General features: G+C 41.6%; 1 protein-coding gene across 2 annotated transcripts in view; it reads right to left on the bottom strand.

Moving 5' to 3' along the window:
• Positions 1-2115: 2115 nt before the first annotated feature.
• asic2 (acid-sensing (proton-gated) ion channel 2) overlaps positions 2116-26517 on the bottom strand; it is a 388479-nt gene continuing 364077 nt past the window's right edge. For both annotated transcript variants that reach the window (XM_061711147.1, XM_061711148.1), the window contains 8 exons: positions 22309-22436; positions 17018-17168; positions 16699-16755; positions 9958-10111; positions 9185-9276; positions 6855-6934; positions 6215-6283; positions 2116-2825 (listed from right to left, as the gene is read on the bottom strand). In XM_061711147.1, coding sequence (XP_061567131.1) covers positions 2724-2825; positions 6215-6283; positions 6855-6934; positions 9185-9276; positions 9958-10111; positions 16699-16755; positions 17018-17168; positions 22309-22436 — 833 coding nt within the window. In that variant the 3' untranslated portion in view covers positions 2116-2723. The remainder of the gene's footprint in view (positions 2826-6214; positions 6284-6854; positions 6935-9184; positions 9277-9957; positions 10112-16698; positions 16756-17017; positions 17169-22308; positions 22437-26517) is intronic.

Below are 26517 nucleotides of genomic sequence, written 5' to 3'. Positions count from 1 at the left end.
TTTGGACACAAGCTCATACACAACTCTCTAACAGTCCTGCCACTGATGTCTAGAAAACCTGGATTCTTTTACTTTCATGCAGATTTGCTGGTGTAGTCTAGACCAGTGGTTCTAGACAACACCATCTGGAGCTATTGGACACATGGTCCAACATTTCGCTCTCAAACACACAGGAGTTTATGGACTTGATGACGGGATGGTCCTGCACCGGTTCCTACAAACACATTTGACCATGGCTATGAGGTGTTTCTGCTGAAACTATGTTTGTAGTGATGGTATTAAGCCAAACAACGACACCCCGGTCTCATCTGTCCATTGGACATTGTTTTTGAAGTCTTGTGGTTTATTTAAAAAAAGAAAAAGAAAAAAAAGGATTAGGTTCTCTCTTAGCTACCTCTCTGGAGATACTTGTTCACTTGTCTCCTAATTTTGCTATTCGACTATGATTATCAATATTATTGTAAAACAAACAGGATTGTTTGGAAATGTCTTATTTTCCCTTCTTTTTTTAACCCTTTCCCCATTTATGTACAGCAAAGATTGCTTCTCCAAGACCATTGCTTATGTCCTTTCTTCTTGGCGTTGTGTTAATCAACAACTGAATGATTCAGACCCGTAAAATGCCATAAACATTTTCAAAGAGGACTCAGACTCAAGGGTGGGGGTTGTTATTCCCCATGTGATTTTTCTTTTCTTCTTTCTCATTAAACCACCAACAGGATTGTGGGTGTTATATGTTGTTGTCTGAGATTGTACTTGGTTGAGACCCTTTACAATCAGCCAATTTTTATTGTTTGTACACAAAAGAAAGAAAGAAAAGGATAAAAAGAGGGAGCACAACGGTAAATATCAAAGAAGGACGTATTAATCACAACAGCACGCCAACGACTGCAAAACGACTGTTTTGTTTAATCATTTCACATTAAAAACACACACAGTATGCTGCATCACAAGATGAGAAAACGCTGTACCAACTGAAGCCGAAGTGTAGAGAGAGAGAGGAAACAGTCAGAGTCGTTGCCCGCCAGACACGAGAGACGCGTTCGCCTCGCATCCCTGCAGGCCGGGGGAGGACTGCGTTCGTCAGAAGCCACAACATGAGCGAAACACGCGGGGACAGCAGGTCGAGCCACAGATGGGAAATCATAATTCAAACAGTCTCACAAAACATTTGAATTCATTCCTACCTGTAATGTACACGCCATGATGACGGAGACCATGCTCGGATGATCGTGGACAACTCAAAAACACAAACTCTTCTACAGAGTTTCACAGAAGCTTTTGGTGTAAAGCCATATACTTTATATGTATCCGAGGACACTGACGGGTCAGTCCTGGAGAGGACGTCTGGTGCTCGTCACAGAGCGTGCCCTTTCGTTTTTAACTCGACATTCAACTAATCCAAAATGCTACTGCTTGTTTTATAACATACCGAGTTGCTGCAGATCGAGCAACCTGGCTAAAAACGTGACTGATATGTTGTCAACTTTAGAGTAGACGTTCCCCCCAAAGCTCGTTTAAATGAGATCAGCCTCAGGTATGTCTGCACGGTACCCGTTTTATGACAGAAAAAAACTAAAAGAACAACTATTTACAGCATAACACAGCAGACCGGCTCCTCCTGGTGCTTTTGTAACCATTTAAAAATGATTTAAATGGTTTAAAAGGGTTAGGCCTGGGGAGTTCTTTGGGTGGAGGACAGAAGAACGGATAAAAATCGCCATCGCTATCCGAAATGTCGCCCAGGCAGTTTTAAATATCTCGGTTTAACAAAACCCCACTTGTGTGAACGGCTTGTTGGCAGGCGGATATATCCAGAGCTCGTCTCACTCAGCTTCGTGCTCCGACGAGTCCCCAGTAAGGGTACGATGTCTCTGTAAGGATGTCAGTATATAGGAGTTTGAACAGCGGCAGTCACGTTGCAAAGCTGCCCTCTATTTATACGATTAAAGCGGCTGGTGAGAAAATAAACGAAGCAAATGTGGGGTGCAAATTATTCAGATTCCTCTTTGTTTTCATTAAACAAAGCACAATATTGTATTTTTTCTCTCAGTAATGCTCATGCACCACCAAACCGCTTCACCCTCGTGACGATTACCCGGGAAATTATTCATTAGAGAAGACCGATTGGTCACACCTGAACAATGACTCTGACGAACATTTGTTCAATCTGTACATTCGAAGGTTGACATTTCACCTTGCAAAGGCCTGTCCTGCAGATAGAGAGACGAATGGCACACACGAACAGTAAAAGCGTATGCACCAGCACAGAGATCAAGATAAATTGATGCATGCAGTTTGGAGACCGACTTTGTTCTGTTTTATTTGGCAGTGAGCGACGTATGAATGTGTTTGTTACATAGACATACTGCACAGGAATGAGACCCCCTCACAGGACGTCTCCCCACCCAGTCTTTGATTTTCCGTGTGGAGACCCCACTGACGGTGTGGCACAGCAGAGGCCACCCTGGAGCACGCAGGAGGGTGACAGAGAGCGCCGATAAGTCCAGCTGACAGCTCCTTAATCCCCATTAGTGCCTCAAATAGAGGGGTGTGACAGAGCGGAGCACTGTCCTCAGACCGGCCCCTGCTCTTGTCCTCGCCTCTTCCCCCACTAACGTCTTTCAGGATGCCGTAACGCAGGATGTGAAGCGCGGCCTGGTGGAGGCAGCTGTTGGACGTGTTCGGCTCCGAGGCGAGGGACGTGGGTGGGTGGGGAGGCTTCAGCAGGCAATCTCCTCCAGGGTGCCCAGCGTCGTCTGAAGGGGAACTGTCACAGTGTGGCTGATGGATTCAGAGTGGTTTGCCACCGGGTCACAGGAACTCTGGGAAAAAAAGAACATGAAGAGCTTTAAAGCTATAAAGTGTCAAAGCCAGAGCGCACATACAAACCAGCTGCTTGGCGTACTGGGGAAAAGCAGGTGGTCCCTTCACTTTAGGCAAGGCAAGTTTATTTGTAGAGCACAATTCAACACAAGGTACTGTAATTCAAAGTGCTTTACTTCAACATTCAAAGCGGCAAGACACAATCAAACAGTAAATAACAAATAAAATTAAAGCTGCAAGCAGCGATGAACGGGCCCTCGCACTCATGGCCACCGTCCCCCATAAGCATATCAGACATGACACCACCCACGTCTTCCTATGTGAAACCAGTCAAAAGTTATAGCAGAAAATAGGGCCAACCAATCAGAAGAAGGGGCGGGGCTAATTTTCACCAATTATGGTCAAGGACCCAATACCGAGTCCGATGACACCACCCACGACTCTTTATGTCAAACCTTTCAAAAGTTATGGCAGAGAAAAGTATTCTAGGGGGCGCTGTTGAGCCGTTAGGCCACGCCCATTAATGCAAACCATGAAATATCAAATTTATCGCCAGGCCTGGCTTGCATGCAAAATTTGGTGACTTTTGGAGAACTATCAAATATGGACCAATCAGATGAAGGGGGGGGCGCGCGTTTTGGCGTCTAGCGTTGCCACGGTAACACTTTTGAAAGAGAAAAGTAATGCGTGGTGTCGGAGGATGGAGACGCACATTTTGATGTATAATACACCTTGGTGCACGTTACGGTTCGGGCCGTATTAATTGCCGAAGGAATGGCATAAATTGCGCCAAAATTACACAATTAATTCAAAATGGCCGACTTCCTGTTCGGTTTCGGCCATGGCGCCAAGAGACTTTTCTTTAAGTTGTGCCATGTTACAGGTGTGTAGCGATTTTTGTGCATGTACGTCAAACCGTATTGTGGGGTTTGAGGCACAAAGTTTTCCGGGGGGCGCTTTTGAGCCATTTTGTCACGCCCATTAATGCAAACCATTAAATATCAAATTTTTCGCCAGGCCTGGCTTGCGTGCAAAATTTGGTGACTTTTTGGGCACATTTAGGGGGGCAAGAAGGCCCTCCTTTTGTCAGAAGAAAAAAAAGAAAGAAAGAAAAATTCCTACAGATACAATAGGGCCTTCGCACTGTAAGTGCTCGGGCCCTAATGATAAGAAAAGAGGTAAAATAATAAATAGCACAAGTTGTTAAAAAGTAAGGGTAGTAGAGTACAGCAGATAAGTATTTAATTTAGGAGTACGCTTCAGTAAAAGTGTTTTTTCAGTAAAAAACACTTTATGCCATGTGTGACATGCCAAATAAAAGCAAAAGAGGACACAAGCCTGGAAAAAGCTTTTGAGAACACTGCTAGTAAAGTTCCTGCAAGAATAATCAGAAACTATTTGGATGTGAAAGGTACCGAGGACGGCTGACTGTGGGGTGGTGGTGACCTGTTCCAGTGCTAAAAGGCACATGAGGAAGTGTGATAATGGAGGAGTGGTCAGATGAAAACCTTTCATGCATCCTCACACCACAGTTCTGCATTCAAGTTTGCAAATTATAAATTCCACGATAAGAACATGTTTCCAACTGAGAAGGAAGCTTTGACTTGTGTTCAGGGGAAAGGATTCACCGGGAAAGTGAAGACTGTGTTCAAGTAACCGGGCCAAAGACAAAAAAACCACGGAATCACTGTATAAAAACAACTGAAACCTGAGCATTTAACAGAACTGTCACCGTCAGGCATCTATCACAAACACAGGCACCCCTCAGGGATGCGTCCTCAGCCCCATCCTCCACACCGTGTTCACACAGACCACTGGCCTTCCACAAGGTCAACATCACCCTAAAGATGGTGGACGGCACCGCAGTGACAGGACACATCACAGGCAGGGACAAAGCGGCCTATAAGGCTGGCCGGATGTCTTACTGAGAGGACACCAACCTCCCCGTCAATAAAGACAAGATGAATGAGATGACAGCAGACAGGAGGAGGGAGAGGAGACCTCATCCACCACCGTTCATCCAGGAGCCTGGAGTGAAAAGGGTGAGCAGCTTCAAATACCTGGGTGTCTACATCAGTGGAGGCGTCACATGGATGCTGGTCGATACTTCCTGAGGAAGTCGCCTAAGATCCTCCCCTACGTCTACAATATCACTGTGAGAGTCCTGACCAGCATCCTGATCCTGCCGACCAGAGGTGGACAGAGTACTCGACCCCAGTACTTGAGTAAGAGTACAAATACTACTGGTCAAAATTTACTCCGTTACAAGTAAAAGTAGCTCAGTCAAAATATTACTCGAGTAAGAGTAGAAAAGTACTTGCTTTTAAAGGTACTTAAGTATCCAAAAGTAAATGCTTTTAAATTTACTTTAAGTAAAAGTAAGAGTAAGAGTAAATTTCTTATTTTCCACATCAGTAAATTACTATATTTTTTCTAAATTAATTTAAGGATCTTTTAACTCTTGTTTCTGAGAATTAACTCTTTGAAACCAGCTGCACTGATGTGCTGCTTTTAGAACCACAATGTTATATAAAACCTGCAGAAACACCAAAAACAAATCAAATGAATGGGATCATAAGAGGACAGCAGATGATGCAGAGTTTATTAACAATCATGAACTGAAACCAAATGAACCTGCACCATCCAACTAAGTCTGGATCCCCCTCAAAGCAAAAAAAAAACAAAAAACGACATCTCTGCTTTCAATAACTCAAATGCGGCTCTGTCTTGACAAACGCAGGCTACTTTGGCGGTATCGTTTTGAGGAGGGTTGACGTATTTCCGCTTTACGTACATCCCAGTGGAGAGCGTGCACTGTGATAGGTCTCCTCCTTTGACAAAAACAGCTTGTGTCCAATAGGATTTTAGGGAAGAAGAAAAAAGAGCAGACCTGAAAGTAACGAGTACTTTTCAGCCTTCCTAGAAATTTACTCGAGTAAAAGTAAAAATATTTGTCTTGGAAATGTATTCAAGTAAGAGTAATAAGTACCAAAGAAATCTAATACTCAAGTAAAGTACAAATCCTCTGGATATGTACTTAAGTACAGTACTCGTGTAAATTTACTCCGTTACTGTCCACCACTGCATCCAGACAACTTTCCCTCCAGCAGTGGTAAAGTCGGGTAATCTCCGTCATCACCGACCTCTTTCTCACACTCTTCCTTTTGGCTTTGCTGATTTCAGTTAGATTTGAGGTCCGTGCACGTATTTATTCAAGCAGCATCGGGTCAAACCGTTCAGCTGCTGCTGCTTTCACAGGTGATTCAGCAGCAGCTGAGATCTTTAGCTCAAACTGGCTTTTTTTTTTTGTCGGACTGAATCCACGTTTTGCTTTCAACTAGAGCTTTCAGTGAAGAAGACGGATAATAAAAGAGAAGAAAGCTCTCACCACATCCTCTCCATGACTCTCCTCCTCCTCCTCTCTGCTCAGTAAGTCCAGCAGCCTCTCCTTTACCACCTGCAGATCACAAAACACATCCCAAAGCTTGTAAAATCAGCTCGTAAAAGGCTATTGGTTTGTTTTTCTTGTTGTTACTGACTGTAAGGGGAAATGAGACGACAAAGTAAAATAAACTTAGGCGGCATTTAAGAAAATTAATCACCTCATTACAATCATTTCAGCTCAAAAGCTCTTAAAAATAGCTTGAAAACTGCTCAGCTTGGTGACATGACAGTTTCTCATCCCCATTAATATGGTCATTATGATAAAATAATAACTGCGACAGGTTCATCTTCCCCTGTGGTGCTGCAACCCAGAGGCTGGTAAAGACGGTCATGTTCTGAAAGTTAGTGGCAGTTCAGTTTTGTTGTAGTCATGCAGAAAAAAAACCCAAAACAGCAGAAAGATTTTAATCTGTACGCATCATAATCAACGTTTCTGAAACTGTACATGCCAAATATAAATGTGACGTACTCCTGTCTCCTGTTTCAGTCCATTATTATTTGGAAATGATTACATGTTTATGATGCAATTTGAAAATGAAAACGAAGCAGATGCATGAAGCAGCATCTGCTGCGTGGGAACTGACCTCGTAAGCATAGTCAAACAGCTCCAAGATGGTGAGGATGCTGGCGCCGATGAACAAACCCATCTGACCTCCAATATCACCTGAAGGATGCAGAGACGGTCACAAAAGAGAAGAGAGCAGGCAAAGGACATATTCCTCCTGAAAAGGCTCGTTAGTCTGCCGTCTACTTTAAAACACGCCGGCCCAGATGAGGAGCTCAGACAGAAAGAGAGGCGTATGAGTGCTGCGGAAAATATTGACCCAGACTCCTACTGCAGGGATGAAGTTTGAAGTGCAAAACAAAAAAAATCCAAAACACTGCACTGCAGGTTGGAGCACCGACCGTCAACACTGGAGAGTCTCAAAACAAAAGTTCAGATTTGGGTTTGTAAGAACAACTTCTATCAGCAGTTTTCACAGAAACAAAATGATAAACCATCTGCCAAAGCTCAGCTCTCCCTCCTTCGGTCTTTGAGTATTACCGTTTACTTGTGTATTGTATCTCTGATCAAAGTAGATCTAAGAAAAAAAAAAAGATTAAAAAAAAATCCCTGGTTACCCTGAACAGATACAGTGACCCTTCATGTTCACTTAAAGCTATATCTTTAAACATAAATAGTATAAGTTATTTTACATTGTGAAGAGACATTACTATTATATTACTTTTTTCACATCGTACAGTCTTTAACATTCAGCCTGACAGACATCACACATCTGTCTCATGACAGGTACACGTGAGCCAGCTGTGAGACAGCTGTTCATACTTATATACTTACATATATACTAGGGGTGTAACGGTATTTGTATTCGTCCCGTCCCGTCACGGTACGGGCGTCACGGTTCGGTGCACGCAGTCATACGGCGAATACGTCTGACTGAGTTAAAAAAAAATAAAAATAATAATCATCGTTTTTTTTTCCCCTTATAAATATCAAAAGTCACGTTCCATTACAGACCTAAATGTGTACTAGTCTGTGCGTATCAATAAATATATGTGCAATTCATATATCATCATAAATTGTAGGCTATAATAACGATAAAATGTTCTAATTCTTAATTTACCACTGTCCTGAACGCATCAGGGCTGTGAGCCAACGCGGATTGGGTGTAAAGCCTGATTTATGGTTCTGCGTTAAATCGATGCAGAGCATACGCCGACAGGTACGGCGCAGTCTACGGCGAGGTTATGCGGCGACATAAATCAGCCTTAACAGTCACAGCAAATTTGCCGTGAAGGAGATTAGCGCTAAAGTTTAAAAGAGGACTAAATTTGTACAAAGTTTTGAATGTTACCCCGTTTTCCACGTTACCCGGATTATTTTGGGTTATGGAAGAGTCAACTACCGTTGGTGAGTCAGTGTAACCTTCATGAATAATTTCTTTATCAGTAGCTTTGAACACCTGCCTATTTTAATGTGCTTTGTGTTGTTGTCAATGAGACTAGAGTCTATTCTCTGTTATAGAGCTCAGAAATGATGTTATAGACCGCTGTGTCTATCTATCTAAATAGATTGTGTAATTTAGACCAGTTATGCTTTTTTTTTGTATTTAAGCTGTATCAAAGATGGAACTGAGTCAGTCCGTGGCTATCTGAGTTTTCAGCGCGATGTGATTGACAGCTGTCAGGCCTGTGTGTGTGTGTGTGTGTGTGTGTGTGTGTGTGTGTGTGTGTGTGTGTGTGTGTGTGTGTGTGTGTGTTCTTCTGAACAAGTTTGTGACTTTACTCTGCTTTCTGCAGCATAGGCCTATAGGCTTGGCTCAATAAAAGTGAGAATAAATGTAGTTTGATGGGTAGGATGATGTTGTTGAACGTTAAAATGACTATCATTAGGCCCATGGAGAATACTCCGCCCCAGACGGCTCTGCCCATATGCAGCAGTAGAGGAGCCCGGGTTCAAGTATTTATTAAAAGTGCTCGAGCCTCGTTACAATGTCCCATCCCGCGCTCACATAAACCAGTCTGTGGTAAAATTAAAAACACTAATGCACAAGTTAAATGTTTTATTCTATTTATTTTAAACTTTAATAAGAGATGCTTTTTAGTTTTGTAGCCAATTGAACAAACTTTAACTTTCAAATGCTATGATCAAAATAAAGGAAGAAAAAACTCGTCTTATACATTTGGGACTTTTTGTATTTTTTTTCCGTTGTACCGAACCGTGACCCCTAAACCGAGGTACGTACCGAACCGTGGCTTGTGTGTACCGTTACACCCCTAATATATACATATATCTATATATTCTCAAGTACAGTATAACAACGAGAAGGAAAAGGAAGAACCCCAGAAAGCATTGTGAAAGTGATTTTTAAGCTGAATCTTTAAATGATCCTCTCTTTAGAGCACAACCTACCCAGCAAGCCTGCCACTTCATACGCCTTCTTCTGCTCGATGGTCTCGTAGTTCAACGCCTCAAAGAAAACGTCCAGCACCAGGATGTTGTCTCTGCAAGGAGGACATCTTTTACTCACTCCAGGTCAGAAGTTCACGAGACTCAGCTCGTCAGAGAAAACAAAGCATCTGGATAAATGTCAACACTAAACAAACATCTGCTCAGGTTTTGCTTCTGAATTCATCTTTTGTAGGACTTGATTTAATATTTAATTAATGACATGTAGTGCAGACAGCGCAGACTACTGATTTGTCCTCGTTCACATGGATAAAGTCCAGCCCCTCCCTGTTTTGGTGACTGGCTGAAACAACGTTTGTCATGGTATGGTTCACGCAGAATGACTTACCCTACCTTTAAAGACTGCAGAAGCGGCATATTGTTAGATGCCGCTCATTAAATGTTAATATAACATTTTAGTAACATGAGACGAACCTCACGGAGAAGCTGCTGGTGTACAGTAAGTCTGGGTTTGACTAAAAACATTCAGCAAAATATATTTAAAGAGAAAGAAAAGCCTCCCCGAGAACATATTAATTAGGACTATATCCCGAGGAGAACATTTCATTAATTAAATACTTTAATTAAAGATCATGTTAATCGTTATAACATTACAGGCAGTACCCTCCATTTCTAATTTAGATGATTTCAAACTCATCACTGTGTAACAGCAGATGCATCACGGAGGCCCGGGAGCAACAGAACATGAAGAAGATGAAGAAAAGCCGTCTACTCACGAGATGTACTTCTCAGACCTGTTGAACTTCTTCTGCAGGTAGCGCGCCGACGTCTTGCTGGGGATTTTGACCATGGATAACTCTTTGTTGTAGCGGGTGGTGTTGCACGGCATCCTGCACATGCAGTTGTTGCTCTCCAAAGCAGACAGTTTACCTTTGCACAGACGTGGTGATGGAGAGGCGGAGGAGCAGAGGTTTGGGTGGGGATATTACACGAGACGTATGGGGATGGGATGGGGATGATGGGCACGACGGGGAGAAGATGCAGATGCAAAGTCAATTTTTACATTCACAGTCTCAAACAAACTAAGAAGAATAGCGCTGAGAGGCAGTAAATTAAGTAAATAGGCTCATTTCCATTTCTTCTCTGAGTTTCAGTATTACATTATTGATTAGGACACAGAGCTCCTGATGAGGTCATGAATATTCCACTGACAATGTGCACACTTTATTAAGGCCTTCACCTCTGAGGCAACTCATATGAGACTATGAAAACACAATCCTTTTATTTAAAAGACCTCCACCTTGGTGTGATAATAAAATGCAATAAAAGCTTCCAGGAAGAGCTTCATCTGGAAATCAACATTTGAAGCATTAATCCGATACTTGATGAGGAATCCTCCATCAGCTGACACCGCAGCATGAAGAACGTTATTACCAATAAAAGATGAAAAAAGGAAGGAGCTTTGGTTGTTAATCTTGATATATTGTAAATCATTGCGGTAATGCCAAAACCTTTTCTTTTGTTTCTTTGCCAACATTTTAATAACAGAATATGGTGACAGTCACTTTTATATCAGTTGGCTGACCGATGGTACATCTTTTGCAGATATTTTCTACTGCAAAACACTCAAATTCTTTGCTCTTGTGTGATTTTATATAAAAAAGAAAATCCTTTCTTTTTAAGATCAAAAACTTAGAATAAAACCTTACTTAGTTCAAAGGTAATGTGGGAGCCAATTTGGTTTATATATTTTATAGTCTTTAAATAAATGCAATCTCTGCATTTTGTTATGGTTCATTTATTTGTATTTATGTTGATTTAAAAACATTCTGTAAAAGGAAGTCTTATTTTGGTAAATTGATGGTAGAGCAGTAAATCGGTTACTGTCACTTTAAGAAATGGACAGCAGATAAGACCTTGAGATGCAGCAGGGAAGTTGATGCTTGGAAAGTATGGGCCAAATGTTTTTTTTACTGTAGCATAGTTTATTTTGAGGATAACTTGTTCGTGATTACGGACATTTTTACTTAACAATGAACATGCACGGGTAAAACCAGGCGTAGGAAGCCACACACAGAGTTGGTGATATCTTAAAAATGTGTAAGAATGAGATGATATTTAAAAGTAATCAAGCAAAATGCTTGGGATGTATGTTTTCATACCATAAACCTTTTACACAATTAGGCTGTTTGTATTAAAACAGTGCCACCCCCATGTACCATTTATTCAGTGAGCACTAGCTGTGTATTTGATCTGAGCAAAGCTTGAGGTCACCCCGTTCAAGGGAACAGACAGCAATGCTGAGGATACGCTTTCATGTCAGTGAGGGATCAGATCTGGGCGACTGCATCGATGTGAGATGACCTCTCTGTGACAAAAACTCACCGACCTGACAGTCACAGAACAGAATCACAAACTTAAGTCGATTGGTAGAGAAGCAGAATTTTGTTTTCTTGCATTAAAATAACGGATAGTGCTGTTTCCAAGTGCCTCGACCTCCACAGAGGAGACACGGTGCTCAATCATCTCTCGGAATACCTTTGCAATTATTTTTATCTTATTATGTTTAAGAAAAGTAAATACTTGAAATGTCTGAGGGTCGTGCATAAATAAACAGGCATTTGTTTTCATCTGGCACATCCTTGTGTTCAATCTGAAAACAAAGGTCACATTAAAGTGCGGGGTCCATATGTCCACTGGCGCAGCATCCAGGGTCGTGTGGATGTTTATTCCACAGAGGCTGTAATGATAGTGTGAGTCACTGTCAACGTCACTGAGGGGAGAATGTAAAGTAGCAGACACAAACAAGCCCTCCAGCAGCAAGAGTGGAGCAGCCTTCGCCCTGACAGCTACAACACCCCGCTGCAGCTGGCTTTATTCAAGGCTCTGCTATTCTACTTCAACACACTGGATAATTCTGTGTGAAGCCCGTGGCCTCCAATGTCACACCAGCTCCCTGACAGCAGTGAAGTAATGTTAAGGCGTGCAAGCCTTTCCAAAGCAGCTCTGCTCAGGCCGCTCCCAAATTATTCAAATTCAAAATTTGCTGATGTTTAAACAGATGTCATAACCAAGAACATCTCTTTTTCAACATGCAAGTCTTTGAACCTGCAGTATCCCGATACATTCACCCTTAACTCTCAGAGTGGAGAAGAAAGAAAGAAGTGAATGTTATCGGACTCGTTTCTCTTTGAGGCAGCTCTGTGACAGACCTGCAGATCACAGAACACAATGCAGATATCCCCCTACGGTGCCCTAATAGCTGGCAGGGCCACACAGTCACGTAATTGTGAGGAAATTCAATATGCCTTCTCCGTGGGCTCTTACTTTTTTATTCAAATGAGACGTTATTGGATTCATGGGAACAAAGTCTCCCGCAATAAAATGCTTGATTTCTTTGTCTAAGTCTCATAGCCTCACGGTTTTACTGAAACTCACTTAAAATAAAAAGGAGCGAATCACAGAAATACAGTCCTTAGAAAAAGAAAGCATACCCTCTTCACTCTTCTGGGATTTTATGTTCAGAAAAGCGTCTGTCTTTGTTAGCGATGTAATTCCAGCTATAACATTTAAATTGGATTCCATCTAATATGTTTTTATCTTTAAACTTACAATACCTTCTCATAAAAAGGCAGAAATAAGCACCTTGACATTTGAATATTACCAGTACAACAGTTTTGGCAGGACTGAATGTTTGTGCAGCAGCTACAGCAGAACTTGCTAAATAATTGCATTTCTGCCTGGAGGTAGTGAATTGAGTCGTCTTTTCTCTCAAAAGTAAATATCTAGAAAGGCAGGATAACACATGCAGTTGTCTGTTTAGCCTCCTTTTACAAAAGAAATAGACAAAGGAACTCTATCTCTTTTCAGGACTTAAATAACACAGAGACAGAAAAACGCAATCAAACTTGGGAGTGTTGAACTTTCTCTGGTGGACAGAGCGAATTGGAACCAGGAGTTTGAACTGGAATTATTTGAACTCCATAACTGAGAGTGTGTGTGTTGGGTATGTGAAGGCTTTTCAGTGCCATACATGAAACCAATTTCAGAAAAAGAGCTGTTAGAAAAATGCACCAAAGCCTTCTTCACTCCTGTATCAGGTGGCGTAACTTGCACTTTTGAGCGCATGCTTTATGATGAAAACCCTTTTGGCGTGGGAGTCTGCAGCCTTGATGCCAATTGCCTGACGTTTTTGTTGCCCTTAACTACATTTTTTTTTTTGCATCTTTCTAACACTCCAGAAATAATTTATTATTGGGTGGGAGAGGTGAGAGCTAAGCAGAGAACAGTGTGGGAGGAGAGAAAGTTCTGCTCTTGCTGTGACCTTCAGATGAGCTTCGTAAAAGTTTTACTCCACTTGGCATGCTTCGGACTTTAGTTATCATTTGTGTATTTTAACCATTCAAAGGAATCTTATCTATAAATTATGGAGATTCTATTGTGTGATCTACATGTTTTTGATTTGGGCTGTTGTGGATAATAACAACAGATCTGGGTTCCTTCCTTTTGCGCAGTGTCCCCACCTCTCTTTTGACTGGCTTTCAATGCAACTTTTGAGATGTTTGCTATGAATGCATTAAATACAGGCAACTGCATTTGATACAGTTGACCACAATATATATCTCTCAAATGGCTGGAGAACTGGGTGGGTCTCTATGGAACTGTACAAGATTGGTTAAAAACATACTTAGAGAAAAGGAAGTACTTTGTATCAATAGGTAATTTTACATCTGAACAGAAAAGAATCACACTTGGAGTTCCCCAAAGTTCCATCCTGGGGTCTCTACTATTTAATATCGACATGCTCTTATTGGCACAGGTTATAAAGAACAACAAAGTTACCATAGCTAGACAGATGACACGCAGGTATATATTACGATGTCAACAGGAGACCGAGGCCCTGTACAGGCCCTGTAAATGCATTCAGGAGATTAATGACTGGATGTGCCACAACTTTCTCCAGTTTAACAAAAACAAAACTGAGGTAATTGTCTTTGGACCCAAACAGAAACTATTACAGGTCACCACAGAGCTTCAGTCTATACACCTAAAAACCACCAACCAGGTCAGAAATCTGGGTGTAGTGATGGGTTCAGACCTTAATTTGGAAAGACACAAGGCAATAACAAAGTCAGCCTACCACCTTAAGAATATATTGAGGATAAAAGATCTGATGCCTCAGCAGGACCTGGAAAACTAGTCCGCGCATTCATCTTTAGTAGGCTTGAATATTGATCCTTACAGGTTTACCTAAAAAAGAAATCAGGTTGAAGACATTCCAAATCTGTTACTTTTAAGCTTGAGTTTAAAAATTGATAATATTTTTACTACTGTTTTTATCTATTGTTCTTTTTCTTAAAAGATGGTTTTGTTTTTGTTCTTTTTATTGTGCTATACAAATAAACTTGCTTTGCTTTGCCTAACTAAGACTACGCTGTTACTGTGTAACTTATTGGTGTACAGTTATACAACTGTGGTTCTGAGCCACAATCACCAGTATCAGAGAAAAATGTTCCTATATGGGAATGAGCGAATGTCTATTTAGGTTGTTTCTGTCAAAATTGCCAGAGGTGTTGACCTCCTGACATCTTTCAGTGCCTTATTCAGTTTTCAGATGGTGTCATTTCAATGAAGCATCACATTTGACTATTAACGACCGCCGGTGATGCTGCATGTAACATCAGCTTCCTTCTTCCATTCATGCTGGTTGTTCATATGTACAAGGCTGTGAATAGACTTCATTTATCACCCGTTTGTGCCAAAAAGGTATTAAAAAAGAACACAACCTGCCTGTAGATTTCCATATTTTATGAATCATTTGACAAAACAAACACCAGGCGGTTTCATCACCAAGCGGAGGTGTTTATGCTATTTATTTTTATTGTGGGACAATTTGTATGTTATTTCTGGCTTCAACAGCTGTCACGTCAGTTTAGCCTGTGAAGGTTTAGCGATTAGGGCTCGGGATGGATTTTGAAACTGAGCCATAGTCATAATTTTTTCCCATAAAAGTCTCTTTACTGCTTGCGTGCATTTAAATTTGGGTCCCTCGCTGGGAACTCCATCTATTAATTATGACACGTAAATACATTTTTACCAGAAGTGGGCCCATCCTAAAAAGAGCAGGGGCCCTTTAGACCGCAGGACTGATGTATGATAAATGAGCAGGCAGTGTTGTCCAGTGTGGAGTTACTGAGTGTAGTTTCACGGCAGAGAAAATCCGCTATGCCATATCGACGGCACCTATATGCTCAGCCTTCCATGAAGACAATTTAACCCTTAAATCTTTTAAGATACATTTTTTTGCTTTAGTGCAGAGAGGTGAAGTTGCTTTCATGAGTATGTCCATTGTGACTCTTCACTCACTCGGTTACCCTTTCATTTTCTCTTCAGTTATTACTTTCTTGGGTCTCTTAGTCACCACTACCATCATGTGCAGCGCATCAGCTATGAGTGGGTCTCATTGCTGTTGAAGTGTAAAAGTGTCATGAAGCACTACGTTTGCACAGCGGTTGTCACCTTAGTTGGTTTTTGCTGATAGTGGAGCGCAAGACGAGCCTTTTTAAGCAATCAAATAGTCTTGAAACAATCAAACCTTTGTGATGCTTGAAACTGGGACTGTGCCCAGTGTGGACCCCACCTGCAGTCCAGTGATGGGTTTTTACTTTACAAGTGGCCCTTCCCTGAATTTGGTGATTAAAGACAGGAATCGTGATGAAATACCTCCTTGCGATCTCAGGGGCTCGGAAGACATAAACCTCAACTTTTAAGTGCTTCCAGGGAAATCAAAAGTCATAAAATCCAAAACAATCTGTTTTATCAGACTTTTAGTGATCTCAAGTTCATAATAAAATATGAGATGTTTGAGCTGTTTCACAAAAAACAGTAAAAAAAAAAAAAAAAGAAGAAAAAAAAAATGAAATCCATGTCTTCAAACAGCTGGTGAGCTTACATTTAATAAAAGCTATAACATTTGTAGGAAATCTTTATACTCAAGGAACAAGACAGGGTTGCAAAAACCTTTTAGAAAGCTGCCTAAATTTGCCTCAATGTAAGATATACTGTCCTGAAATCCCATCTTTCTGACTTTCCATGCATTAAATTAACCTCCAACACTGCAGTCCTCATTTGCTATGAAGCTGGTTACAGACTTGATAAGCTCTCCACTCACAAGCAGAAATAATAAAATGGTTCCTCCAAATGAATCAAAAAGTTCAGCAGTAAAACATATTGTACTCTTTCCAGCATGTGAAGGAACTGAATTCCTGCACCCTTGTTAGTCATTGTTTGACTGCAGAGCCGACATTGCTGGGCAGATTGTTTTTCTGTGGTGCTGGAATTCATAAATATGTACCATATATTCTGTGGTGTCAATATATGAAGCGGGTTTAGCAGTTCTATATCAACGGGGAAATATCAAATACACAGCTGAGGCAAAACTCATGCATACGCTAGAAGTAGTAATTGTGTACTGTCTTGACCCGTTTTTGTGAGTGTGTATGTGCTGGAGGACTTACTGAGGGCAGGTTCAGCGCAGTCTTTGTACTGCTCAGGTGTGCAGTAAGAGGCGTCACCTGGGAACAGTTTAAATAATACATGTAAGAGGAGGCGTCGACTTACTGGCAGCGTCTGAAGATTCAACAAACAAGGTGCAAAAACGTGGATTAATGAAACATTCTGTCAGGAACAGCAATAAAATTGCTGTTACACCTAATCCAGGATTGATTCATCATATCAATACTGGCTTTTCATTGCTGTTTAATCCCACAATGAAACGGCAACCTTGCTGAAAACTGCTGATCAACACACCGTCCAGAGAACACCGGCGGGGCTTACCGGGCATGTGCACCATCCTGCAGTTGCAGTTCTCCACGATGTAGCGCGTTTCACAATCGATCCTGCAAGCGGTCACGCTGTAGACTTGGAAGAAGCCCGACTCCAGAGCTTTGGACTCACACTCTCCCCACGGGGGAGGCAGGTAGGTCAGCTGCACGTGAGAAAACAAGACGAGGGTCATTCAAGACCTTCCTCCTTTTTTTACCAGTGAAAGAGTTGTGGAGATCGACCAAGTACAAATCATTTTATTGGATCATACGTTTGTTTAATATGTGCTGTATTTTTCTGCTTTGTTTCCCAGGATTTCCTAACGCAGCGCCAGAAATTCCCTACTACTATTATTTGTTCGTGCAAACCAGGATCTGACTTTTCTCTCTCTCGTTGCTTTCATTTTCCTACGTCTACTCTCTTATTCACAATTCCTCATTTTTCTTGTTGTCACCGAGTATCAGCCTCTAGGCTAGAATTTCATTTGGATCAGGACGGCAGTTATGTATTCACTTACATTTCCTTCTTCATAGTGTTAAAATTAGATCATGTTCATGTGTTACTGCGCTAACTGGCGATGTTCACAGGCCTGAAAAAGGAGAAATTCTACCCTTAATTAGCAAGCTGACACAGTTCCCTGAGGTAGTGATGAATGTCTCTGGCTTGCGATGGTTAAATTGCCACACTGAAGCAGCACAACCATGTCTTTTTAGCAGCTGGTATCAGGAGGTGGACACTACTGTTGTAGTTTGAGCTACCTCCCTTTGAGGTGCATCATGATGTGAAGCTGTATGTTGCAGGGGCTGCTTAACAATCTGAACATTTACAGACAACGGCAAGCAAAAAGACAGGGTTGTGTTAAGTTGGAGGTTTGACAGATGATATGAGTTATTCTCCAAAGCCGGTCCCTTTTTCAGTCAACAGACAGCCAGAAACCATCAGAGAACTCCCAGAACACCCAGTGAGAGAAGCATGACCAAATGTTCTCCACCTGCTCCAGAGGCTCTTATGACTTGGACAAGCAAGAAGAAACGGGCGACACCAGGCTGAGCAGCGTGCAGGCCCATCTGCTCCGCGGCACATGCGGCGAGGTTCGGCTGTGCTCCGCATCCATCAGCCGTCGCCCTGCGTTCCCAGTTCGCTCCCATCACAGGACAGCCCACATGGTGCTGGCTCATCCACCAAGAGGGATTTCTTTTCTCTTGGTGAGGCGGGGGGGACAAAATGCAGCGCTGTGCCAGGATGAATTTGGCTTCAGTCTGTTTGTTGGTACTGACGGATGCTGAAACTGTGTCTGGTTATGTCGCCTCTGCTTTGAGGCTGCAGGTGTCCAGACACAATTAACGGTATTAACAGAAGGACAATACATTTAAACCCTGTCCAAACAGTAGCCGAGCACGCTGACGGAGGTGTCCAGAAGCCTTCAGCCGTCTGTAATTTGCTGTAATAATTAAACAAGGATGCTTTATGGCCAGCAACAAGCACGAGCCACACGAGCCACTGATATCCAGAAGCCATTAATTTTGTTTTTAATTTTGTCAGAATTCAGGAAGGTTCTCCTCGGCAATCCTTAACCTTTTCAATCATCACTGTCACACCTCAGCTAATCTTCACTATAGCCTAATTAGAGTCAACTGCGGCCGGTTTGAGATCTGATTATCTTTAATAAGATAATCCAAGGTGCTTAATATCCTTTCTTGCCATGATGAGACCTGCCGACCTGATTATGGGCTCTCTAATAAGAGCTCGTGCCCTCTCAGTGTGTTATTAATCAACGCTCCCTTCCCCCGTTATACTACAACACGACTTTAATTGGACTGCACAACTTGGTCAACTAGGGACGTTCGATAGTTAAAAAGAACAAAGTGGTTTAAAAGATGGTCTTTCTATTAGCACAAGTAACTTGAGCAGAAATGCTCATTTTTAGACGTTTGGTTTCAGTCTAACCTCAACAACAAATCTGAACAGAGCCAGCCTTGTGTCCGTTATCGTTCTCCTTAACGACTCGCAGCTCTTGATGGAGTAATGGAGACTTTCTTCTTATCCCTCTGAAAAAATGCCTTTCCCAACCAGGGCAATGGCACGCACTTTTAGTTTTCTGTTAAAAACCCCCAGATGGGTGATTTCTGCACCCGGAGACTTTCAATTTAGAATTACTGCGTGAGGACTCATTTTTCCTTTATTGTAACGCTATGCATTTTGTGCCCGAGGCTCACTCAATTAAAGCTGCTTTCATCTTCTGCTAATGTTATTAAACGAAATTAGTTAATTTAAACTCTTTGTTACCATCATTTTCCCAGACAGACTGCTATCCGTTATAAAGGTCCACTTAGACGCTCCATAAGGCCTCATTTCTAATCTTTGTCCCACATTTTTCCCACCATCATCCTCATGGTGACTTGTTTCTCGGGAAGAAGCTCGAGGACAGAGGTGGAAACCGACAGAAGGACGGTTTTCCCCTGATATCTATATAAAGTCCACTTCTGCATTAATTATGTGGAGCTAAATTTACAGTTTCCCAGTGTGCAGGCTCGTGGAAAGGGAGGAGACGTACTCTTCAAAGGACGCATGGAAAGGACGGCATTTCAACCCTGCCAGTCCTGAGGAGGAATATATCCACGTTTGTTAACATTTCCTCACCGGCAGAGCCGTGACTTTACAATTTTAACTACAGTAGTAAGATTAGACCAGCTTGGAAAAGACTTTCACAAGAATTTACATTTTGGAAGCAAAATCCTTTTTACTTGTTAAACTGATTTTAGTTTTGTGTTACAATGTGAGACAAGAAATGTTTGTTCAGCACATGCAAACATTTAAAATGCATGTTAGAATCTCAACTAGATGTAGAAGTGTATTTTTGTCTTTTTCCAGGGGAACACCAGGGTTGATCAGGTCCAAAACCAGAGCAAATCTGCCTTAAAACTATTATTAAGAATTCTTCCGATTCTGATCATAATCTTTGTTTTCATGTAGCAATACCAATTTCTGACCACATGAGGGCTATGGATCTACTGTGTTGACAGATGCGACACCGACAAACCAGCGCTAATGAGCAGGAATGATCATGCGCGTCTTGTAGTACCCATTTGTCCCACTAGGGCTGTACTTGATTGTCTTTCACAGCAGGGGCTGACTCGTGAACTTTCTGGATGCGATGATGTGATATTGGTACACACGATGACTTTAATGCAAATGAGGTGATGGCTCTACATGGAGTTCTGTTTCTAAATGAATAAACAGATTTAAAATACTCAAATCAAGCTAAATAGTAGGATTCGGATCGGTGTCCTGGATGTTTGGAACACTTCTCCACTTTAAATCTGTCAACTATACTGTATTTATTGGATTTAGCGGGGCTGAGAGATACTGCACCTCATTCCACTGCCGCTAGACGGCAAACTCAGTTGAAATAGTCGAGGAAAAGAAAAAGAGATATCTGTACTTTTTTCGGCTCACAAAAAGCACCAAGTAAAATGTTCCCAATACTGTCAAAGTCAATTTAACAGCCTTCAAAAGGAAGGAGTGAAGTCCTTTTAAAAGGGTTTCATAACGTTGTAATTAGGATAGAGTAATACAGAAAGCAGAACCGTTGAAAGAGAGAGAGCAAGAATCAGAGACGATCTCAGGCAAGTCTGTTTGTTCCTTTGTAATCATTCAGTCCTTTCATATTTCTGTTGTAAAAGCCTAAAAAACAAGAGATCCATCCTTGCTTTTGTGCTGAATAGTGGGATGTGAGTATGGAGGACACCCCACCTCTGTGCTTAGAGAGTGTTCAGATTTAGCGGGAGGTGGAAGGATTGAAATGAAGGTCGAATCGGGACACTTCAGATGACACAAGAGTCAGAGTGGCACTGAAGACCGATCACCCTGCTGTCAGAACAGCATCCCCGTGAGAAATCCTGCTATTCCTTGACCCCTGCAGCCCTAAATGAACAAGGCATTTCTAAAAAGGGTTGAAGGCAGAAAGAGAAGCATGAAGAAAGGAAAAAAAAACTAAACACAAATATTAAAAGTGAGTACCGCTGAGTCCCGACCCGGTTCGTTAGAGACACGATAGCAGAAGACAGCCAGCTTGCTGGAACATGACTGGCACTTGAGCCAGGAGGACGGAAAGTACGTCAGGAGACATACAGCCATGTGAAGTAGAAGAATGGTGGCAGAAAAACAACCATCGACCTCAAACGCTATGAGCTGCGTATATCTGGGAGCCCTGCAGCCTGCAACGCTGGCCTCATGTAGGGGGGGGGGGGGGCTTCAGCATGATTGAGCGGGGCTGAGATCGTGTCCAGAAACTCCGCCAGGCAGGTCAAAGCCTCCGACAGCAAGGGGAAGTCCATCATTTGTCTGTCAACCCTCCCCCTGAGACCGCAGGGGCCGGCTGAGGTGACGGAGGCGGTACCGCCTCGTACGCTCATGCGCCCATGCACAGTTAAGCTAGAATATTTATCACATTATCTTTGCAAAGCTGGATGTGTGTATTGGACAGAGGTGGGTAAAGTAGCCAAAAATTGTACTCAAGTAAAAGTACTGTTACTTCAGAATAATATGACTCAAGTAGAAGTAAAAAGTAGTCATCCAAATAATTACTTGAGTAAAAGTAAAAAAGTACTTGGTGAAAAGACTACTCAAGTACTGAGTAACTGTTGAGTAACGTCTGATTAATTTTTTTAACACAACCATTCAAACAGACAAAAGTACAAAATAATCATCTTCAGGTAAATTAAATAAATTAAATAATAAAATAAATTAAAATTAATAAAAACAATAGCTTAAATTAAAATAAGCTTAAAGTAAATTCAAGTACTTTAATAAATAATAAAATAAATAAAATAACAGAATAAAAAAATTAATTAACCACAAGTAGCACAAAATTTCAAGACTTTGTACTTTTCTTTTTTAACCAGGCAGAACTAGAACAAGCCCATGAACTCATAGAAACTCTGTGTGTGTTTGAGTCTGTGTAAATGTGACAAAACATGCAAAAACAAACATTTTTCCCAAAGAATCCCTCAGTGATGTCATGAGATTGACGCGTACGTGGAGGGGATAAAAGAAAAGTAACAGCTCAACGTAGCCTAATGTAGCGGAGTAAGAGTATAGTTTCTTCTTCACAAATCTACTCAAGTAAAAGTACAAAGTATAGTGATTCAAAACTACTCCTAAAAGTACAAAATTTCCCAAAACTTACTCAAGTAAATGTAACGGAGTAAATGTAACTCGTTACTACCCACCTCTGGTATTGGAGATGGAAACAAGGAAGATGGATGGTGAACTGTGTATCAGTGGAGACCGGGAACACCTACCCTCTGCTCCTGTGTGGCCACAAAGGTCTGGAAGCCGGGGGCCACGCCGAAGCCGAGCTCGTGCACGAACGGAGGCTCCACCTGGTTGTGGATCTGCACCCGCACACCTGCCTCAAAGGCTGTGTCCTCTGCAGGGAAGACAGAAATACAGGCGCTTGGGTTTCAGAAGCGTGCAAATAAGAGGAAAACTGCTGACATCTTGGCATGAAATGTGATGATTAACACTGGAGCTGGATATTTACATGTAATATCACCAAAACTCAAAATCTAGTCACTTGTATTCTGCCATTGCTGTTTCAGTTTTAACCCGATCACTGCGTCAGTGGTGAATACGACACCAAAGACACGACCAGAAATCTACCACAAGATAAAGGTTGATCACAAAAGCAGGAAGGTGAGACTGGGATTAGGTCAAAGGTCAGCAGCCACTGAAACGGCAATGTTAGTTCACTTGTGTTGAGTTTGAAGATCTCAGATCTGGGTGGCTGAGAATAGTTTGGGAATCATTGTAGAATACAAGGACTTGAGCAACTGGGTTAACTATAAACCACACTGAGTGGATCGGTGATGGTACCATCACACCAGAACACAACCGAGAGCAACTGTGAGCAGATCTGATAGATGCTAAACTGGATAATAGTCACGGTGTTATGGTATAATTATTAACACAAGGAACATCTGTTTGTAGTGGACAAAACTATCAACTGGATCAGGGAACAGTCGCAGGCCTTTAGGAACCTGTTTTTCCTCTTTTTTTTAAATCTGTGAAACCATAATAATAATAAAAATAATAAAAATAATAATAATAATACATTTTATTTGTATAGCGCTTTTCAAGGCACTCAAAGACGCTTTACATTAGTCAAAATCATAAAATCAATACACATAGGACAAATGACATGACACAGGACAGTAGGCTACATGAGGACACAACATGACACAGGACTAGGGATGTTAACAATTACTCGATTTTCGATTAATTGCCGTTATGAAATTACCCGATTAAAATTAACGATTACAATTAATCTATTTATTTTTTTCGTTTAACTTCACCAGCTGGTATTACGCCCGGACCACATTTAATGCGACACAACACGCTGTGCCGCGCACATAAAGTTAGAAGAAAGAGACGGCGGATATGTTTGGTTTTAGTAACATGCTCAGGCAATGAGTCTGCAATGGCCCAGACGGGAGACACATGTAGCTCAGTGCTTAACTTTTATTTTTAATCCACTCTATATTCTTCTGGTTGTTCTCCGACATGCTCCCCTAAAGCCTGAATTATGGTTCCGCCTTAAATCGACGCAGAGCCGCCGCCGTAGCCTACGGCGTAGGCTCTGCGTTGTTGTAACGTGGAACCATAAATCAGCCTTCACCCGGTACATACATAGGTTTCTCTAAACATCTGTCCCCGCTACAGTTTTAACTAAAAGAAAATGTGTTCCAATACAGCAGGTCTCATCATTTTATTTTGAACACTGCCAAAACTCTAACTTAAAACGTAACTAGAACTTAAAATTAGCTTGACACAAATGACACTATTATGGCTGCTGCTACTACTAATAGCCTTGAAGTGCACTTTATATTATATTCCTTGTGGTACAAAAATTTCTTTTTGTTACTTTTGTATCAAATAAATATTTGATTAAGGAATACATTAAAATGTCCTTTGTATTTTATATAAGCAAAAAAAATTATGTTTGTATCTCAGATGGGGGAAAAACACCGCTTATCAACTAATCGATGATCGATCGATAAGGTTATCAACTGTCAATTAATGAAATAATCGATAATTTGCATCCCTACACAGGACATTAATCACACATTAAAAGCAGTTCTGTAAAGGTGAGTTTTGAGATTGGATGTGAATGTTGGGAGGTCTGTACAGTCACGGATGTGTTTGAGGAGGGAGAAACCATCTTCATGACTTCTGACAAAGAAACCACAGCAAACTCAATACTATTGATACCATAAATTTTAAGCACTGCCATTTTTCCCTCATCCACCCAGACTCCATTGTGCACAGCTGAAAACAGAATCAAGAACTTTGAAATAATTGAGATATTTCACATTTTTAACAACAAAGAACAAGGATCAGATCAATAAATCTTATCAGTCCGGGTTTCTTTTAAGGGGGACAGAAGCAGATAAAAGCTATTAATGCTAAAGGGGACATTTGAGGGTAAAAACGTGATTTATGCATTTGAAACTACCAACCAGAAATGAAGTCTGGAGCTTTCAGTTAAAAAGCTTCTGGCTTTTATGATCATCAGTGCCATAACACACACTTTTAGAAGCATCCAATTTGTCGTGACATCAAATATAGCTGACTGCAGAGATGAAAGGTCCTTAGGCTCCTTTTGAGAACGATCGTATATACGCACCCACACACACAGGTGAGGACCAACGCAGCCATAAAATGTACAGACAAAAAGTGTGCAGTGTTGGCACAAATCTATAACGTCTTGATGTTGAGTGGAGAGCGCTCTGGTTTTCAATCAAGGTTTCCTCCCGCCAGCGGATCCATTTGACACCTCTATGACTGAGACGTTGGAGATTCTGCACAACCTGCCTCTCAAATCCATGGGCTGCGCACACAGACCCAGTGCTGCACACATCCCCCTCCCCCCCCGTGATACACCCATCGATCACACGTCCGCGGTGAGCGATGGCGCGACAGCTGGGATGCGCTCACATCGAGGAATCGATGGATGGATCAGACAGGCTTTCTTTAGTCTGTGCGTTTTTGGGAGACATTCTCATGAGATGTGGGGCCATAAATTTGTCTGCACAGACACGGGGATGTGCCTTCCTTTTGTGGACGTGCAGCCACATCCAGTTTTCATGATTTTACCTCTAAATCACCGCAAAAGGGATTTTAAATAAAGCAATCAAGATGTGATCAAAGGGTGGACTTTCAGCTTTCATTTACGAGGCTTTACAAATATAAGGTATTTATTGTTTGGGAATTACAGCCACTTTGAGGTAAGTACTTCAATCTTCAGAGGATCAAAATAAATCCTTTGGAGTGCATCTCTGCCTGCAGGCTGGAGCCCGTGAAGATCGTCACAGTGTCGGCTTCCTGCGTGGAGATGCTTCACTAGGTGCAGCCCCAGCCAGCTTCTGCTTGTTTGTGGGTCTCCCCCCACAAGTTTTATTTTCAGTAACTAAAAACACAAGTTCTACTGAGTTGAGATCAGGTGACTGACTTGGGCTTTGACCTTTTCTTTTCTTTGACTTCAAAAGGTCTTGAATATCACTGTCCACCTGCACCGTGAAGCAGTGAGCAGGGAATTCAGCTCCAGACGCCTCAGAATCGATCATCACTGGGTCTGTCATCAGTAAACACGAGCGAGCTCATTCCACTGACAGCCATACATGCCCGTACCATGACGCCGCCTCCGCCATGCTTGACCCGCTTCTTGACTTCTGTTGACGTTGTAAAGGAGAGGAGGAGATTCTGTCATCACTAAAGTTGCTTTCGTCAATGAAAATTATGATTAAATATCGTCGTCAACGAACCTTTATCACCTGAGGAAAACGAGACGAGACGCAACGAAAATTCTGGTCATTTGACAATTAAAAACAAAGTTACATAGATGAAGGGGCCGATGGCCGGCCACTCGGGGATCTGCTCTGTGGCTGGGAGAAGAAGAAGAGACCATCTTTGGATACACTTTCCTACATACAGTAGACGTGGGAAAAAAAACCCAATGTGTCTCGAAAAAGATGGGGAGAAATGCGGAAAAATAAATATGTTGTAAACTCAAATTAGAGTGTCTTCAGTATCTGGAATTAATGTATTCTTGGGTCTATAAGGTAACAATAATATAACAATAAGATAACCTTGTTTGAATTATAAAATGGGTTTGGCTAAATTGTTTTATTGATTGAATTGAATTTTTCTTTTAGGTTGACTATTTTTACACCAGTCCAGGGACAGCAGATGCAAAATAGCCTTTTTGGCTAATTCCGGCACATTTTACATTTGTTTAAATGTGTTATTAATGTGCATTGTCCCTGTTATCTAAACCTTTAAATAAATAAATAAATACAATCTTTGACTAAAACGAGACTAAAATGGTGATGGACAATTCCGACTAAAATGCTCAGACTTTTACTCGACTGAAACTTGACACGACTAAAAGGAGTGATTAAAACTAATAAAAACTAAAATGATAGCTTGACACAAAGACTAGACTAAAACTA

The sequence above is a fragment of the Cololabis saira genome, chromosome 21 (genome assembly GCF_033807715.1).
Source record: "Cololabis saira isolate AMF1-May2022 chromosome 21, fColSai1.1, whole genome shotgun sequence".
Lineage (NCBI taxonomy): Eukaryota > Metazoa > Chordata > Actinopteri > Beloniformes > Belonidae > Cololabis > Cololabis saira.
This window is presented reverse-complemented; position numbering and strand designations above follow the sequence as displayed.